The sequence below is a fragment of the Mercenaria mercenaria genome, chromosome 12, assembly GCF_021730395.1.
Source record: "Mercenaria mercenaria strain notata chromosome 12, MADL_Memer_1, whole genome shotgun sequence".
NCBI classification, from domain to species: domain Eukaryota; kingdom Metazoa; phylum Mollusca; class Bivalvia; order Venerida; family Veneridae; genus Mercenaria; species Mercenaria mercenaria.
In genome coordinates, this window is record NC_069372.1 from 2,031,675 (window position 1) to 2,050,595 (window position 18,921).

General features: G+C 33.3%; 2 protein-coding genes across 2 annotated transcripts in view; one reads left to right on the forward strand and one right to left on the reverse strand.

Moving 5' to 3' along the window:
- LOC123535319 (protein MTO1 homolog, mitochondrial-like) overlaps positions 1-18,921 on the forward strand; it is a 152,323-nt gene that overhangs the window by 35,839 nt on the left and 97,563 nt on the right. The window lies entirely within an intron of this gene.
- Positions 2,632-18,921, reverse strand: part of LOC123535320 (histamine H2 receptor-like) — a 62,178-nt gene continuing 45,888 nt past the window's right edge. Inside the window, exon 2 of the mRNA XM_045317933.2 lies at positions 2,632-7,422. Coding sequence (XP_045173868.2) covers positions 5,783-7,369 — 1,587 coding nt within the window. The 5' untranslated portion in view covers positions 7,370-7,422 and the 3' untranslated portion in view covers positions 2,632-5,782. The remainder of the gene's footprint in view (positions 7,423-18,921) is intronic.

Sequence of the window (18,921 nt, forward strand, 5' to 3'; positions counted from 1 at the left end):
ACTATATTTTCTGCTTAAATAACATGAGAATACTGTGCCAAATTCATTAGCATAGCTCTTATAGGATTTAAGAGTACATTGTTTCTACCTTTACTTCTGTTACGTTTGTTAGTTTGCGTGGGAGTGCGCTAATGTATAATGGTATTTGTTGTTTATGATTTTTCCGATCTGCATGCCGAGAAAATAGACAGACCACTTGCAACTTCTTCTCGAGTAATGGAAAATGTATAGCCTCTATTTACCCAAATGTCGACTTTTCACTTTTCGTACAGTTCCGATACATAAAAAACCAATTGAGAGCAGTCATAAAATGAATTCTTTTCTTGCTAAAAAAAAAAGGCTCCATTATAGTAATGAATAAAGGGAATAGAGACATAAAGATGTGATTAGAAATACATGAAAAATAGATGGAACTACTTTTTGATTAGGAAAAAAAATTGCAGCCTATAAACAAACAGAATGTGTAATAGAATTGACTTCTTGTGGTAATGGTTTAATTATGCCCTCACACATTAATTTTGACCATAAAGGAAGGATTTTTTTCTGTGACTATTTTTACCACAGTTATGGCCCTTTGATAGTTATTGTTATATGGAATATAGAGAAAAATCTTATGTGTCCCAACTCCTCCCACACTATTGGCCTGAATTGCTTCAAACTTTCACAGATTAACAAGCTTGATGTGTGCAAATGACCATAAAGGAAGGAATTTTTTTCTGTGAATATATTTTTCTGTTCTATTAAATGTTTTGCGTTTGTAGTGTCAGTATTTCCTGGTTTGAGCAAAAGTAATAGCCAAAGGTTACCTTAAAAATACCCAATTTGACTTTTTCATCTTAAGGTATTTACTGCAAAAGTAGGAGTTTGTAATCAAATGTATATATTTAACTTTACTAAATATTTAAATCAAGATATTTCCTGGAAATTTAAGATTTAAACATTGGTTACATTTCTGAAATGATAGTAGAATATTTTAGGCTACTGAAAAATCATTTAATTTCATGGGCATGAAATTTCGTGGTTTTGGTCAAAATGGCAATTTCGTGGGGATATGAATTCGTGGATTTCAACTTCTGAACATAAAATGAATGGGAATTTTACTTGTTCATTGGGATTAAATTTCGTGGATTGACTCAACCATGAAATCCACGAAAATTAGTCCCCCACGAATATTAACGATTCCACAGTAATTCATAAGTTTTTGACGCAAATAATTGTACAATGTAAAGAATTGAACAACAGGTTGTATTATTGAAATGATAATAAATTCTCAAAATTGTACGGTTCAAGTTAAAAATATTTAAAAGCGTTTTATACATCATGTACTTGAAATGGTACAGTAATTTTTTTAGGTATGATACAAATTTTACTATCTGATTTCCTGCATTTTGTTTTTATTGCATATTGGTGAACATTATAACTCGTTGACGAGTGCATTTTTAATACATAAAATAGTAGGAATGCATTGTGAAATCATCAATATTTGTGGGCGACCAGTTTTCATAGATTTCATGGTTAAAGTCAATCCTCCTAATTTAATCCCAGAAAACAGCTAAAATTCCCTTACGTTTTGTATTCAAATGTTGAAATCCACAGATTTGTATCACGATGAAATTGAAGGCAAAACCACGAAATTTCGTACCCACAGAATTAAAAGTTTTCATAGTATTACATGGCTGTTAACTATACTGGAAATAATTGTCATATGTCATTATATTTGTTGCTCTTTAAATTTTAATTTTATGATGCAAAATTTTGCAGATGTTTGGACTTAATATGTTTGTCTGTGGGAATTTAGTCCGGATTCTGAATATTTTTCTAAATATTTTGAATTTCTGCACTAAGTCACGTCTAAGTATCCAAAATTCAGCACGCAAAAAGCAGTATTAATTAAAAGTCTTGTACTCGGTAATTCCCTCAGAATTTTAATTGGTACAGGAGCTTTACAATTGGTGCATCTGCAGTCACGTATAAAATTTATACCTTTGCATTTTTGTTTGCAACCTTTGAGAAAGAACTTCATGGCTACCCACATTCATAATTATGAGTATTTTATACCTCGTATTTTAACAGTGGAAATTGCTTCTTCCTAATTGTTTTACCCTTTTTCATGATTATTACTGACATGTTTTGGCAGTGTGCTCCATTGATGCCAAACGTAATTCCGCAGGCACGTTTACAGTTATTTTCATTTCAAAAAATTTCCTGACAACTTACAAGTAAATATGTTTGCACAAGTCAGTAAGATATATGGCTGCAAAAACTGCACAAAATACATTACCACAAAGTTGTTCTTTGTTTATAGACATTCTGCTACTTTTTAGAAATGCACAAATTTTTACCTGGGTCTATCTGGACACATTTTTGTTTATCAAAACCTCAAAACCTGACTTCCAAGGTAAAAAAAATGCTTTTGGGGACCAGTCTAAAAAATGTTTTGGAGACCAGTCTCATACAACTGCTGCTTTCTGATTGGTGGATTTTCAAAATTGTGATTCTGAGTAACCAGTCTGATCCAAGGGATTTCAGACTGGTTGTAGAAGTCAGTGTTAAAGCCATTAACTCAGAAGCAAGTAAAATATTTAAAAAAAAAAACTATCTATGAAATTGTTCTGTTGTCATAATTCTTTACCAGCAGTTAACCTGTCCAGAACATGTTTTATCATACAAGTATTGTTCCAATGACTGGATACTTAAAATATTCTCAAAAAGTTGTCCCCCTTTTAAAAAGAGTGCCATTTGTAAAGAGATAAATGTAAACAATTACTGAAAACTACATTAAACCTAGTTATGTGAATTTTCAGCACTGAGACATTATTGCTAATGCATCAAAACAAAGATGTGTAACTGCAGTGAGTTCTTTGCAAATGGTGAGTTTTAAAGGCATTTAACTCTCCGAAAGCGTGACTCTTTTTTTGCAGCCCTTTTCTGGAATTCAATGCATAGATCAGTAAACTGACAATTGTTTTATAGAGTAAATTATACGTGTTTTATATGCTGTTCAGTTTTCATGTAAGACAACTCTTTCTTTCTATGATTTGATGTTTTTTCTTATTTTTTTGCTCATAATATGGAGCTAGCCATTAAGGTATATTGAGTGACTGTTGAGGTTTATGATGCGACTCTAGCTTTAGTGAGTGACCATAGGTTAAGTGCATGCCTGTAAGTTTAGCTTGCGGCTGCAGGTTTGTTTTGCAACTCTATGCTTAGCGAGTGACTAGATTTAGCGGCTAAAACATTATGATCAGTGTTGTTTCACGTTCTGGATATTGTCAGGTGGTTTCTGTACCAGACTTTTATTACACCGTAAGAGGTGCCAATATTGTAAGCGTATTAAGTGCTTGTTACATTATCAAAGTGATTGGACCACTTATTGCCACTAATATAACACTTGTGTGGGGCGATAAGTGATTTGACTGATGGTACCAATTCCATCTCACTTTCTTCTCGCATAATGAGGTGTTCTTCTGTACCTGTTGTTTTTCTGAATTATACACTTTTTTTATTGAATCTGTGTTGTTTTTCTTCAATACTTGTATTAGTTGGGCTACGTTCATATGGCACTGGGCTATCCCAGTCATGTGATCAGTACACCGAAATGTGCCATAATGTTTCGATTGGACTTCTCGACCTGTCCTGCATATGTAACAAATTGATTTGCGCACAACTAGCCGGACTGAAATGAGTACAAATCGGGCAAGAGCAGTGTACCGGGTAAAAATGGGATACATAATCAAGTCCACAGAACGATAGCTTTCATACATGCAAGAGTACCATCAATGACTGCAGGAGAGGTAGAGCACCTGAAGTATGCCCAAGTATTCAGTAATATTATCAAATTGATTGAACCACTTAAAGCATTAATGTAACACTTGCGACCAGAGACAAGTGATTTTTCTGATGTTAATATCTTCTCACTTACTTTTTGCGGAATGAGGCTGTTTTTCTGTGCAAATTGTTTTTCTTGAGTATAGTAATTATGACAATTATTTCTTTATGATACTGCCTTATTTTTCTTCATTAAGGTGTAGGAAAATCAGTTCATCTTTTGCATTTCATCAAAGTTTTTTTTTGTGTGTACAGGGATTAATATGTCAGGTAGATTTCATACCTTAACTGTACCCAGGGTTCTTTTAACCTTTAGCCTGCTAGCGGCAACAATAATTTAGTGATTTTGTCTGCGACCAGTGCAGACCAAAATCAGCCTGCAATTCAGTCAGTAAATTTTCAGTGAACACCCCTTTGGACAATAAGTGGTACCGCCAAAATTGGATGATGGACCAGTCCATTTAGGTTTAGCAGGGTAAAGGTTAATAATGACTTCTTTCCTGGCAAGTGACGAATGAACGTTTTAAATACCAATCAGATTAAGTGTATGTATTATTATCAATTTGAAAGTGATTGGTTAACTAGCAGTATGAATGTAAAACTTGTGTGGGAGGAAAGTGGTTTTATTGATAAATCTCCTCAGGCTTTGTTTTTTAAGAACATGTTGCTTTTTTCTGTTGTTTTCCTTGACTATGCATTAATGAAAATTAGTATTAATGGAGGTGTAGATAATAATTTTGTTTTTCTTTGATAAAAGGCAGGAATGCTATATTACTTGATTATCACAAATGAAGTTCACTGCTCTATTTAGTACTCACAATTTTTTTTTTTTCAACTTTAAAAAAAACTTTTACAACCTTTTTTTTTTTGCAACTTGACGTTTCAATCTTAAGTGAATATTTACCAGAGGCGTAAATTAACATTAATATTTTGAACTTTTCAAGACATGAAATTAAACCTGTTCTGGGAAATGAAAGAAAAGGCACCAGTTAGTTGGCAAATTAGTGACAAATAAAAAAGAGGAGAAGTTTTATACGAAGTTTTGGCATAACAAGTTGTCTTTACAAAAAGTACCAGGCTCATTTAAGCAGAATTATTTACTGAAAGAAAAAATGTTCGACTTAAACCTTTCAGCTCCAAAGAAAAACATTGTAATGAAATTTCATAAGTTTACAAAGCAGAAGAAACTCATCATATAGTTGACTTTTGTCTGTTCAATTTGTGAAAGGAAGTTAGTTATAGAATATTACCAGTGTTAGATATTAAAGGGAGGTAATTACAAAACTTCAGAATAAACAGGTTATAGTTAAGAAGAGTTGGCATAAAAAAACAAAGTTTACATATTTTATAGCACTTGAGTCATTTGGAAAATTTGAATTTATGAAAGTCATTTTACCAAAAAAAAAAAAAAATGCAGAAGTCATTGTGTAAACCATGAGTATTTAAAGTTAGTTTACTATGGCAATTTAGGCAAAGTTTTTTCTGTTTTGCGTTTTGCAAACATTCTGTTTGAGATTTTAATTTACAAACTACTGGAGTCAAATTAATTCCAGAACTTTCTGCAATATTGACATTTATTAAATTTTATTATTACCTCCCTTTATAGAGGCAGTTTTTAAGCCAGCTTTTCATTTCAACAATTTTTTTTTGTTCAGTTTGACATAGATTAGGCTGCTGCATTGAACTGTACTTGAAGGTATGTTTTTTAACTGATTTTAACGTCAAAATTAAGTTTTAATCTATCTTTTTTTGTTGCATAAAGAGAGGTAATAAAAATTGTAATAGTTCATTTTCAAACAGACCTGTGACATGTAAAAATTCTGATTGGCCATCTTTCAGCAGGGAATTTAAATATCAAATAATGATCAGTGATGATAAATGGTTGATGATCACATATTATCTGATGATGAATGATTGATGATCTCACACTATCTTACCCATTAAACATTAAACATCAAAATTGGACTTCATTTAAACTTCCACCATCACTATTTTCAGTATAGTCCTCGTTGTTATATATCACATGTGGACGTTCAAACATATATTCCTCAGTTGATCGGGGAGAAAAACCTGCACTCTCTACCCTATTGATATAAGTTGGGTTTTCCACAGTATTATTAAATCCTTCGTTTAAATCGTTAGGTTCGGGATATGGTGGGTCTTCGGGTGGTATATTTGAACACGGGTTTAACCGATTGGTTAAATCCAAAATTTCAACATTAACGTTAGTGTTGATGACACGATTATGCACATTCTGGTTGGATGAATTTTGAACAACACACATTTCTTGATGCTCACGAATGATATCTACAAGATTACTGCATCTGTTATCGGAATTGATTCGTGAAGGACTAGGCGCTAACATGTCTGAATCTGTTGCACTCGTTCTATGTCTAGCATTGGTTTGGTCAAGGTTTCGTTGACGGTGCATCATGTGTTGGATAATGTTATCAAAGTTGTTTTTATCACAATATACGTATTTGGCTAGTAAGTTCAGATTACGGTCAAACAGAATGTATAGGATTGGTTGAATGGCGCCGTGGGACCAAGCGATGAAGGCAAATGGTTGATAAACTTTTGGCGGCACTTTAAAATTTTTATCTATGATAATGAGGAGGAAGTACGGGTACCAACAAAGAATGAATACTAAGGTGTTAAGAATGAATATTTTGGCACGATGTGTCGCATCTCGAATGATTTTACGTAGACGACATGCTGAGCTTGTTGCAGTATCCATCACTGTTATTGATGTACGGACTAAAAAGGAAACTCGGTTTGGTCGGTTAATTTGAATTTCCCTGTACAGTCTATGAATGAAATGGAAGACCGCTAACATGGCAACTGTTGTTATAACAGCCCACATAACATGTGCTACATATCCCGTCTGCTTACCAAATGTGAATGAACAACTTCCTATGTCAGGTTGAAATTCAAAATGGCCGCCTATAAGTGTTGGACCCAGATGAAGAATTATGCTACCTATGTAAACTAGAACTACTCCAAATGTAACACAGATCACGGTTCCTTTGGAATTGCCGCCAATGTTTTTCTCACCGAAGGTATAAGCTTCCGTGCACACCATGGCGACCATATTGAACACTGAAATGGTAATTAATATCACAAAAGTAGCTCCGAAAAAATTGCAGTCGGAGGGTCTGGACTGGCTAAGAAGATTTGTAGCTATGGGAATGCAGTAAGCAGACTTGGTAAAATCCAAGAAACACGCATGAATCATAAATCCGCTTGTCATTTTGCGAAGTGGTTTGCGGACAAATATTGCTCCAACAACAAAAATATTCAGGAGCATACCGCTCACAGCGATAAAATATAAATAATACGCTTCAGGATGTTCATCTGATTCCGGGGGCATCACATCGTGTTTTTGGTCATGTGACACAGTGATGTCTGTCCGTGGTTGCGCCACTTGTAATTTAAAGTAGTCATGTATATTTGGGTTATCCTCGAGTTCTCGTGAAACAACCTTGTTCAGTTTAGAGCTGTTGTACGTATAATGCGTGGACATTTTTTGCCATGGTACCATCGGATGGTAATCTGCTCATTGTGATAATGCTTCTCGTCGATTAACTGTCGCACCTGAAAATAAAAAAAAAAAATGTGTAAATATTTATAAAGTTACCTGTAAGAAATATGAAAACTAATAATATAGCAGTAACATTAACAATAATAACTTGTAATGATACTTCAATGGTTTTTTGATGATGATGATGATGATGATGATGGTAATAATAATGATGATAATAAAAACAATGATCACATCTAAAATAGTCGTAAAAAGCCTTTTTAGTGAGGGAGTGTGGGGGGGGGGGATATGAGGGTTTAAAACACTTTCCACTTTGAGGTTATTATTATAAATCAAGATAAGAAATACTCCAAAATTTATCATCAAAACTGAAAACAAATGTATCATCTCAGTGTAAGTTCAATGAACAGAAAATTCAGAGAAAATTATTGAATTTTCTATTATTTTATACACAAAATAAGTTCTGGAATAAGTCCTTCCTTGGACACGCATTGTTGTTAAGATTTTATTCTCCCTCCAACATTTTTTTCTGCGGAAGATTTATTGTTTTGACAAAAACGTAAACATTTGACATGAAAAAAGCTTTAGTGAGCATATTTTTCACAAGTGCTTTATCATAAATATATGAGATTACAATTTTATGTATCAAGGTTTTAAAATTGATATTCTTGTTTTTGTTCGTGGTCCTATCATTGATTGTAATCACTTTTAAGTTTATAACTGTCTATTGTTTAATTGTTGTCTTTGATTACATGTCATTGGAGTTTTGACTTTTGATAATTTAAAACTGTAATACTAACACTACTCTTTAATCTTGTGTCGGCTTGACATTTTGTGTAGATTTTTTTTTCATTTCTGCTTGATTTACATAGTTCACATACATTTGGTTGCTTAAATTTTTCAGAAGAAATTGGCATTTTTTTCAAAGAATATAAAAATTACATTAAAAAATAGAAATAACACTAAAGTGTTTGAATTTTTTGTAATAAGTGGAAGATAAGGTTTTAGTTGTAAATATGGGAGGAGTCAACTCATGTGGTTCTGACAGTTCTGTTGGCATTTCGAAGTTAGATTCTACACGTAAATATCTTCAAGTGGAAAAGCTTGTTGTGTGCTCTATGTGTTTGGAGAAATTCAAAGATCCAAGGATGTTAAAATGTCAGCACACGTTCTGCTATGAATGTATTAAAGAGCATGTACGAGTGACACAAAAAAGTGGCAACCGTCAGATCGTTTGTCCAGCCCCACAATGCAAACAGTGGATACTACCAACCAAGACTCTTCTTTCAACCTCAGTTGATAAGTGGGGTTCATATTTTCCGAAAAACATAACGATTTCCAAGATTCTGGAAAACTTGCCAGACGATGAGGAATATTGCGATTCTCATCCTGATAAATTGTACGAATATTTCTGCGAGACTGAGAAAAAACTCTGTTGCAGTACTTGTGTTATAGAGTATCACAAAAAATGTGACAGAATATACCAAGTGAGTGAATTCACAAACAATGGGGATAAATTTGCGGCAGTGTGTAGAAATCTTCTCGTAGAACTGAAAAACTCAGTGGGTCAAACCCACACTATAATAAATCAACTGAAAAATAATGTCCAAAAACTGGAGCAGACAAAAGAAATAATTTTCAAAGAACTTGAAGAGTTTAAAAGGGAGATAATTGATATAATTGAAACCAATCAAGAAACAATTAAAACTGAAGTGAATAAGGTACTTGAGACAAAGTATGAAGAGCTTGAAACTGTCGAAGATCTTGAAAAGAAATTTTTGGAATATTCTGAAAAACTTACAAACCACATGAAACTAGAGCCGTTAGGAAAGTTAAAAACATTGTATATTGTCGATAAATTTTCTGCGGAGGAAATTCAAAGGATGAAAACAGCCCAGAGCAAAATCAGAACAATACATATTGAATTTATGATAGATAAGCATAAAGAAATGATTGTTCAAAAACAGCTGAGCAATTGTGTAAACCATTTCCTAGTGACTGAACGCCCAATTTATTGATCTGTGAGAAAATATTAATGTACTTTTTTGCAGTAGTTAAATCTTGTTTAAAAAGGCAGTAATAAGTTTATGATATTCTTGAAGCTTCTATTGACACACTTCAAGAAGAAGATGATGAGCTCATTGACATGTACATTTCAGATGAAATACATGAAATAGAAAAGTTACAATTTCATACTTGTATTGGTAGGAATGTGGGTATGATTTCATGGCTTGTTGTTGGTCAAAATTCAGATTAATGCAATTTTTTTTGGTGCAATCTAGCAGTTTACATTTAACCATTCTCGTGTCTGCCCCCTCTGTATGACAACATGACATAGTAATGGTAACCGGAATACCCAAAAGTAATGGAAACTGGAATGCTGTAAAGTAATGGTAATTAGAATACCTAAAAGTAATAGTAAATGGAATACCCAAAAGTAATGGTAACGGGAATGCCGAAAAGTAATGGTAATTGAAATACCTAAAAGTAATAGTAAATGGAATACCCAAAAGTAATATGGCAACTGGAATACCCAAAAATAATGATAACTGGAATGCCCAAAAGTAATAGTAAATGGAATGCCAAAAAGTAATGGTAATTGGAATACCCAAAAGTAATGGTAACTGGAATGCCAAAAAGTAATGGTAACTGGAAATACCCAAAAGTTATGGTAAATGGTAACTGGAATACCCAAACAGCAGTTTGGTTGTAGACAGCATACAAGAAAAATGCCTGCTAAGAATTATATACAGTGTCTTGAAATGACTGACATATTATGTTTGGTGTAAATAAATAGTTAAAAAATTGCAAGGTTCAAATTTTTCAAATTGAATTGAAAAAAGGAAAACTTCAGTTGGCTAAGGCATTTGGTGACGATTCTTGGAAAAATATTTTTGATTGGCTGAAAGATTTTAATTTGAACTGTGAGCAAACTAAAGAAGATATCAACAAAATGTGCAATGCAGAGTTCTACCAGAAAGCTGTGATATGCCAGATTGCTCTAATACCTGAGGGGAGATATTTGATTTATTTGCCCTAATGGTTCTGTTTAACATTTTTAATCAAATTTATATGTACAAGTGATAATAAATTATGAACATTATTCCTATATTTCCAGATTTTATTCCTTGCTTTACCAACAATTTAAGATACTGGCACTACATCAGTTTTAAATTTTGATAAAAAGCTTTTTTTTATCTTCCTCAAAGCTTAAATGGGGTTTACATGAATCTGTCAGGCATTTAATCCTTGGCATGATGGGTTTTCCTACATTTGCTACATTTTCAGTATTTTTCTTTCAAGAAATTTAAACAAAAAACAAAATAAAAGTGTCATTTGTACTACTCCTGCATGATAATTTAAACAACAAACATGTTTATATTATCGTTTGATTGTTATGGTTCTCATGCATTGTTGAACTCAAAAAGGTTGTCAATTATAGAAGTTAAGTGCATACTGTAATATGTTATACAAAAATATTTTCTGTATTGAAACGTTTTAATGAAGAAAAATCATAATTATCAAACATGTTATCGTTTGAGTTATCATGCGGGATTTATACTATCTTTGTTTTGTTTTTCTGTGTTTTGATTGATTTTTATATGAATTCCTTTACAGTGACATATGCCTAATGCATTGAAGCATTTTCAAAAATATCAGAATAAAGCACAGGCCATTTTTTCGCAATAAAGTTACCTCTCGTAAACGGAGGTATTCCCAATGCAAAAATGTAAAAAGCATGTTTTTGTCCCAAACTAGAACTTGAAATTCCCAAATGATATCGTTGCTATATTTTGCTTTTGAAATGTTACAAAAGTTCTGCTACTTAGTGTAGTGTGTGTACTTATGTCCGGGATTTTTAGCGGCTAACGTCAAATCACAATGTCAAGCACCTTGCCGAAAGTAAATCCTGGCTATAAGAATGGCCGAAAGTGTCAGTAAAAAAAGTACTTTGCAATGTATAATATACATAAACATGTGGTTTTGGCAATGTTTTCATCTTTTTGGAACAGGTAAACAAAAACATTTTGTATCAAAATAAGGCAATAATGAAGTACAATCCAACAATTCTAACAAAACTGATTCAAGCAAAAGAAAATGAATAAACGGGATGCAGACAGCTGTAAAAAAAAATTACATACTGATACTATCACCAGAAAGACTTCCGGTGTAATTGAAAACAAAACTTCTCCTGGTGAAGTCATTGATTTACAATATGGCTTAGCCATTACCCTGCTAAATTTCTACAATGAACTTGTCCGTCTTTCAATTTGGACAGTACCATTAACTGTTAAAAGGGGTGCATAGCAAAAAATTACCGACTGAACAGCGAACAGTGCAGACCATGATCAGACTGCATGGTTGTGCAGGCTGATCTTGGTCTGCACTAGTCGCAAAGGCAAAATCAGTTGAGGCTAGCATCAGTCTGGCTAAAGGTTAATGGTCAGTAGCTAAGAATGGTTAAGTTAACATAAGTAAAATGTTGTGTTGTCCAATTAAGAAATAATAAATTCCCAAGTGATATATTGTTTCGCATAAGAACGAAAAACTCGGGTTATTCTATGATAAATCACACTTGGGACCTTGTTATTTCGATTTTAACACCACGTACTAGTATCAGCAGTGTTAGAAAAAATGGCAACTACATTTTACGACCGTGCTATGCACCTAGATCAGATGACATCATTGCACACACGTGGGTTATTGCAGAATACCCCGAGATAGATTTTGCTCTACATGCATGTAGGTTATTTGCTAGTCGTGTTAGAATATGCAATATATTGTACCAAATAACATGAATATGGAAATAATTGGATCATGGCACATGGTACAAGTGCGTCTATTTGATTGGAAGACATAAAATAGTATAGAATAATACTTTTTATTGCAATTTATATGTGTTGAATCTCTACGAGAAATGAAAATAATAATAAAGTCAGATAAAAGTATCTCGATTAAGAAACCCATGGAATATAATTACAGGTTGTAAGCTTTGTATCAGGAAATATGCAAGCGTTTTGCAGCAAAATATTGCACGACACTTCAGGAGCACAATTTTTTCCGCAAAAGAATGAGTGCATATTTCTTGAAGCAAATCTAATAATCTTTTTATTGCGTACACATCTACACTTAAAATATAATATAAGTGATACAATTCTGTTATTAAGCCTGAGTGAAATTGAAAATATCGTCGTTAAAGAGCTTTTGAACGCGACGACATACATGAAACTGAAGTCAGAAATGATGTCACACACCTGATATGAAATTTGAACGTCAGTATGGAAAAATATTGATGTTTCAGGTTTCATTGAAACTTAATAGAGTTTTAAAATGGGTATGTAATAATTATAGGTTATTAGATTTCTATCGAGAAATATGCACGAGTTCTGCAGCGGAAATATTGCGCACTTTAGGAGAGCAGTATGAACGAGTGCATATTTCTCGGTGCAAATGTAATAATCTTTTTTATTACATACACATACTGCACTTGTTTTTATTATACAAATAATATACTTTGTTCTTTAGTCTGAGTAAAATTGAAAATATTGTCATCTAAAAGAATAAAAGAACTTTTGAACATGACCACTTGCATGAAATTGACGTCATAAATGACGTCACACATCCGATATGAAATTTGATCGTCAATATGGAAAAAATATTAACGAGTTTTAAACCAAGTACGTAATAATTCGTAAATATCAGCTAAGAGGAAACATAAAGGTTGGTGGTCAGATATCGAGGCAGAAATGTTGTACATTTCATTCCTAAAAGGAGATGGATTTATTACCGAATTTTGCTGATCACAGTATTCATATTTAAGATGTTTGCACTCTTCTACTGATTCAAATACAATGTAAGATTAAATAAATGAAAAAAAAAACAACAAATTGACTGGTTCACAAGTTATCACATATTTGATAAGAAAATTAGGCCCAGTCTATAAGCCTAGCAACCTTCAGATTTGTCAGACATGAAGAAATGGGATTCAGTAACTTATCTATATATCTGGTAAGAATCTAATTATATCCAGACAGAGATTCCAGCGTGGACAGTCCATGAGTTTTCTCCTTATTACAGTGTTGCAGGCTTTTTGCCAGAACTATACCTTTTTTACCTGTCTATTATTCTATCACAGCAAATCAAGACCAATTAGGATGAAAAACTTTTATTTTATCTCTACTTCCCTCCAAGTATCTCTAATTCTTTCACCAACTCTTGTTTTTTTTTTATTATGTTGTTATTTCTGTTGCCTTCTTTTTAGAAGTCTAACTTTTCTAGGTTAATGGGCATGTTCTTCTTTTTTGTATGAGAAGATTTTTATTGATGCATTTTATTGAAAGAAAACCATACGTTTACCATAGATTTGCCTATTATTTTCCAATTGAATTTACCCCTCTTCTTATGCAAATTGCAGCTTTCAGCAATTTTATACTTTTTGTAATGGATTCTAGCAGGGATAATTCATATCCCAACCCCCACTGGAAAATTGGCATTCTTTGTTACTTGCTTTCTATGTTGAAAAAATTGCTGATTTAATTGAATGAAAGAGGATTTTAATACTTTAAAAAACACTCTGTGAGTTTCTTTTAAGGCAAAAGCAAGGTCACAGTGACCCGGAACAGTTAAACCGTTTCCGGACGATAACTTGGCCTATAGGATCACGAAACTTAATAGAGAGGTTGATCATGACCAGCAAATGACCGCTATTGATTTTGAGATTAGTAGGTCAAAGATCAAGGTCACATTGACCCAGAACTGTAGAACTGTTTTTGCCAAATAACTAGAGAATGCTTTGGTCTAAGACAACGTAATGATTATACGGAGGTCACTTATGACTGATAAAATACCCATAATTATGTCTCCCACCACAGAGTGGTGTGGGAGACATATTGATTTACGCCTGTCTGTGTGTGTGTCTGTCTGTCACAAAGCTTGTCCACACTCTATGTCGAATATTTCTCATCCGATCGTCTCCAAACTTGAACAAGATGTGTTTGACCATAAGGCCTTGGCCAAGTTCGATAACCAGCCAAATTGGCCAAGATACTTTGGAATTATGGCCCTTGAACATAATTTCCAACAACTACTGGCACAGCATTGTAGATGGTTACTCCACTCCACTACCGCCGAATAGCATTGCATGCAGACCGGCACAGCATTGTAGACCAGTTACCACTACCAACACAGCATTGTAGACCAGTTACTCCAACATGTGAATACCATTAGGCCACAAACAGTATACAAAGACAGACTTACTATTCAGATGATTAGGCAGTTGTGGGAGATCTAGACATGCGCTTTTCTCAAAAGCACCTCTAGTTACTAATTTGAGGTCAGTACATCAAATGTCCAGTGCACATTGACCAAATAATTTCTGTTTCTTGTGCAGTTATTGAATGCATCAAGGGGGGCATTTCGTGTTCTATGAGCTCTTGTTTACAATTTGACATGCAGATTTTTAAATTGTTTTCTTATTATTTTGTTCATTTTTTTATCTGAAAAACTGGAACAAAAATTTGTTATGAAATCTGGCAATGGAAACCTGTCAGTCATTTGTCAAATTGCATGCTTTGTCTAGAAAATGAATTTTCCATGAACCATTAGTTTTTGTTGAGAAGGAAAAAACCTTTTTTGAGGAAATGATATGTACTTTAAAAAGAGTAGAAAACAGTGTTTCTTCATAAAAATTAACATGAAATGGCAGTTTTGTGAAAGGAATTGATCTAATGAAAGAAGAATGGTGAAAGTCATGCAAATGTTTCTGGTATTTTATTCAGTGCGATTATGTGAGCTTTAGGGTCTGTCAGAGAGGGATGAATGTATTTAACAGATAACATGTGATAACATTTCATTCTGTAAATAGTAAAAGTTGAATAAAATTGCTGAGATTTTAATTAGGAAACTTGAGCAATTACATATAGTATCAGTTGCTAATTCTTTTATATGTAACAGAAAAGAGAATAGATCTAGATCATCAGTTAGATTTTTAAGTCAAAGTTACAGTTCTACCAGTACTGGTCAATATAGGAAAAAATGTAAACAAATGTGAACAAAATATGCAATATTAATATTGCAAAGTTTTTACATACATCAAGTTTCACCTTTCTAATTTCAGTAATGACATTAGACCACATTGCAGTATTCTTACATATATCAACTTTCACTTTTCTTATTTCAGTAATATACACATTGCAGTGTTCTTCCATACATCAAGTTCCACCTTTCTAACTTCAGAAATGTTATTAAACCACATTGCAGTGTTCTTTCATACATCAAGTGTCACTTTTCTTATTTCAGAAATGTTGTTAAACCACATTGCAGTGTTCTTACGTACATCAAGTTTCACCTTTCTAATTCCAGTAATGACATTAGACCACATTGCAGTGTTCTTACATACACCGAGTTTCACCTTTCTAATTCCAGTAATGACATTAGACCACATTGTAGTGTTCTTACATACACGGAGTTTCACCTCTCTAATTCCAGTAATGACATTAGACCACATTGTAGTGCTCTTACATACACGGAGTTTCACCTCTCTAATTCCAGTAATGACATTAGACCACATTGTAGTGCTCTTACATACACGGAGTTTCACCTCTCTAATTCCAGTAATGACATTAGACCACATTGTAGTGTTCTTACATACACGGAGTTTCACCTCTCTAATTCCAGTAATGACATTAGACCACATTGAAGTGTTCTTACATACACGGAGTTTCACCTCTCTAATTCCAGTAATGACATTAGACCACATTACACCATATTGCAGTATTCTTACATACATCAAGTTTTACCTTTCTGATTTCAGTAATGACATTTGACCACATTGTAGTGTTCTTACATACATCAAGTTTCACCTTTCTAATTTCAATTATGACATTAGACCACATTGCGGTGTTCTTACATACATCAAGTTTCACCTTTTAATAATACCATTGGACCATATCACAGTGTTCTTACACACATCAAGTTTTACCTTTTTAATTTTAGTAATGCAATTACACCATATCGCAGTGTTCTTACATAAATCAACTTTCACCTTTCTAATTTCAGTAATGGAATAACACCACGATTCTCCAGAAAAGACTGACCTTTGTCTTCTGTTATATAACATTTACATAAAATACATATCAAAAAATGAATTGTTAATTATCATCAGTCTAATGGCTAGTAAAGTGCGAGGGGAGTGGGGGTAGCGGTTTGGCTTAGAGTTGGTTTACAGTATCCAATATCCAGCTCATTGCATGACCTACCTTCATTCATACCTTGGCCCAAATGAAATACCAGGTGAAAGTAGAGTCTTAGAGAGAGAAACAGTTTCATCTTGTTAACAAACCATCACTCACCTCACAGACAATTCCGACATACAGATTTGTTCTGAAGCCATTATGCTATTTAATGACTCAGTTAATTGACATCTTCAGTATAGGGATGCACTCAATTTCATCTAAAGTTCAGAAGGGGAGATAATTCATACAATTATTGCCTTCGTTAATGGTGTTTTTATCCTTTATCTTGTCTTTTGAACTTGTTTTTTTGCAGGCACCCTCTTTGTTAAATGGTTATGTTAGAATTTTTTTAAAGAAGTGTTGGATAAACCTTTGAGAAAAAACATAATTGTAACACTTTTAAGATTTTCTTTTTATATAAACAAAGAAGGATTTTACAGTGTATTGTTTTGTCGATTAGAACATGTTTCGGCAAAATGACCTCCTTTTGGCTAGTTCGGTTTATTCCCTCGTATTTAAAACCGCATTTTATTCTAGATTAGTGTCCCTTCCTGGTGTAATTCGAACATGTTAGAATGGAAAAAGATTTTAGTTTTGCCTGCTTTTTTGGCAAATAAAACACGTTTTTTCATTCAGATGCGTCGTAATTACATCACTCAGGCCTTCGTGATTATATTACTATGCATCTGAACTCAAAACCGTGTTTTATTTGTCAACAAAGCACACAAAACTAAAATCGTTTTCCCAAAAAAACATTGTCCACACTGGCCTCACTAGAAGTAATGAAAGCGGATAAATGATTAGTTGTCAGTTTAAAAATACAGTTTTTTAAAGAAGATTTATTATTACTGTTCAAAATCAATACATTTTTGACAAAATTAATGAATTAAGAAAAATCGGATCAGTTGTTTCTCAGATTCCTGTAATGATGATAAATGTTTGAGTTTTTTAAGTGATATGGAGTACGTTAAAGGGATTGGCTGTTACTGTATGATTGATAATTTTCACATCTTTATTTCACAAATTAAAGACAACATACATTTCGTTAAAGTTCCCTAAGGCTTTAAATTTTTCGATAAGGCTTTAAATTTTATGTTAAAAACAGCTGTCCAGGGTCCAGTTGTTCGAAACTTTAACAGGCGATTAAGCTAACGGTTGGTTAACTTTTAGAGTTATTTTTCGACATTTCAGAAGACTTAGAAAAACAAATGTATGAGGTAAGAATTATGAACACTGAAAAATCTTTACAATGAAATCAAAATATCACACTAGTGTTTCCCATCAAGTCTAGTATTTTGAATCAAAATTTAACCTCCGGTTAGTTTAACAGCCGATTAAAGTTTCGAACAACTGGGCCCAGTTAGATGTTGTGCTGAATTACATGGTTAGAAAAGGGCTGCTTTCAATACTGTACATGAACATTTACAGTTCGAGTCAAAAAGGGAGGTAATCAATAAAACTTTCTACTCTGTTCATTAATATTCCGACCTCTTACATATATTAGGGAAAACAATTATCAGAGATAGGATTTTAACAAGAAATTAGTATATTTTATGTTCATAATGGAAAATGTTGCAGCCACATTTTAAAAAAAGGCATTATGAGCCTGATTTCAATACATCTGGGTTTATGTAATGTTGCAAAATATTCAGTGAGAGTCTTGAATTCAGATTGTGAATATCAGAAAAAATGCTGGGTTAAAAATTGCTTGCATACTAATTATTTCGTGGTATGGGGTTAAAAAGGTTAGAAGTACATGCAAATATTCACATAAATGTATTAATAGTATTTTGAACAAAAATGCATAGTTATGAGCATTTGAAATTTTCATAAAAATGAAAATGTTGTGATCAAGGAAATGTAACTCTGCATGTATATGTAGAGCAGGAACAACAAGGGGACATAATATACTAGTAATTTTCTATTTTTTTTTTGTATTTCATTTTAAATTTATCAGTGATATGGGTGGCCAAACAATGGTGCAGTATTACTGTTTGCTAAAAATAAAGATCAATAGAACAGGACAAAATCATGCAAAACTTGAAGTAACAGACAGCAAGTAATCAAGTCCTGACCGTGACTCAAAACCATGCCCTCTGTCATTTAAAGCGGACACTTTACTACAGCACTATACCTGCAAACCACGCCCTCTGTCATTTAAAGTGGACACTCTACTACAGCACTATACCTGCAAACCACGCCCTCTGTCATTTAAAGCGGACACTGTACTACAGCACTATACTTGCAAACCACGCCCTCTGTCATTTAAAGCGGACACTCTACTACCGCACTATACTTGCAAACCACGCCCTCTGTCAT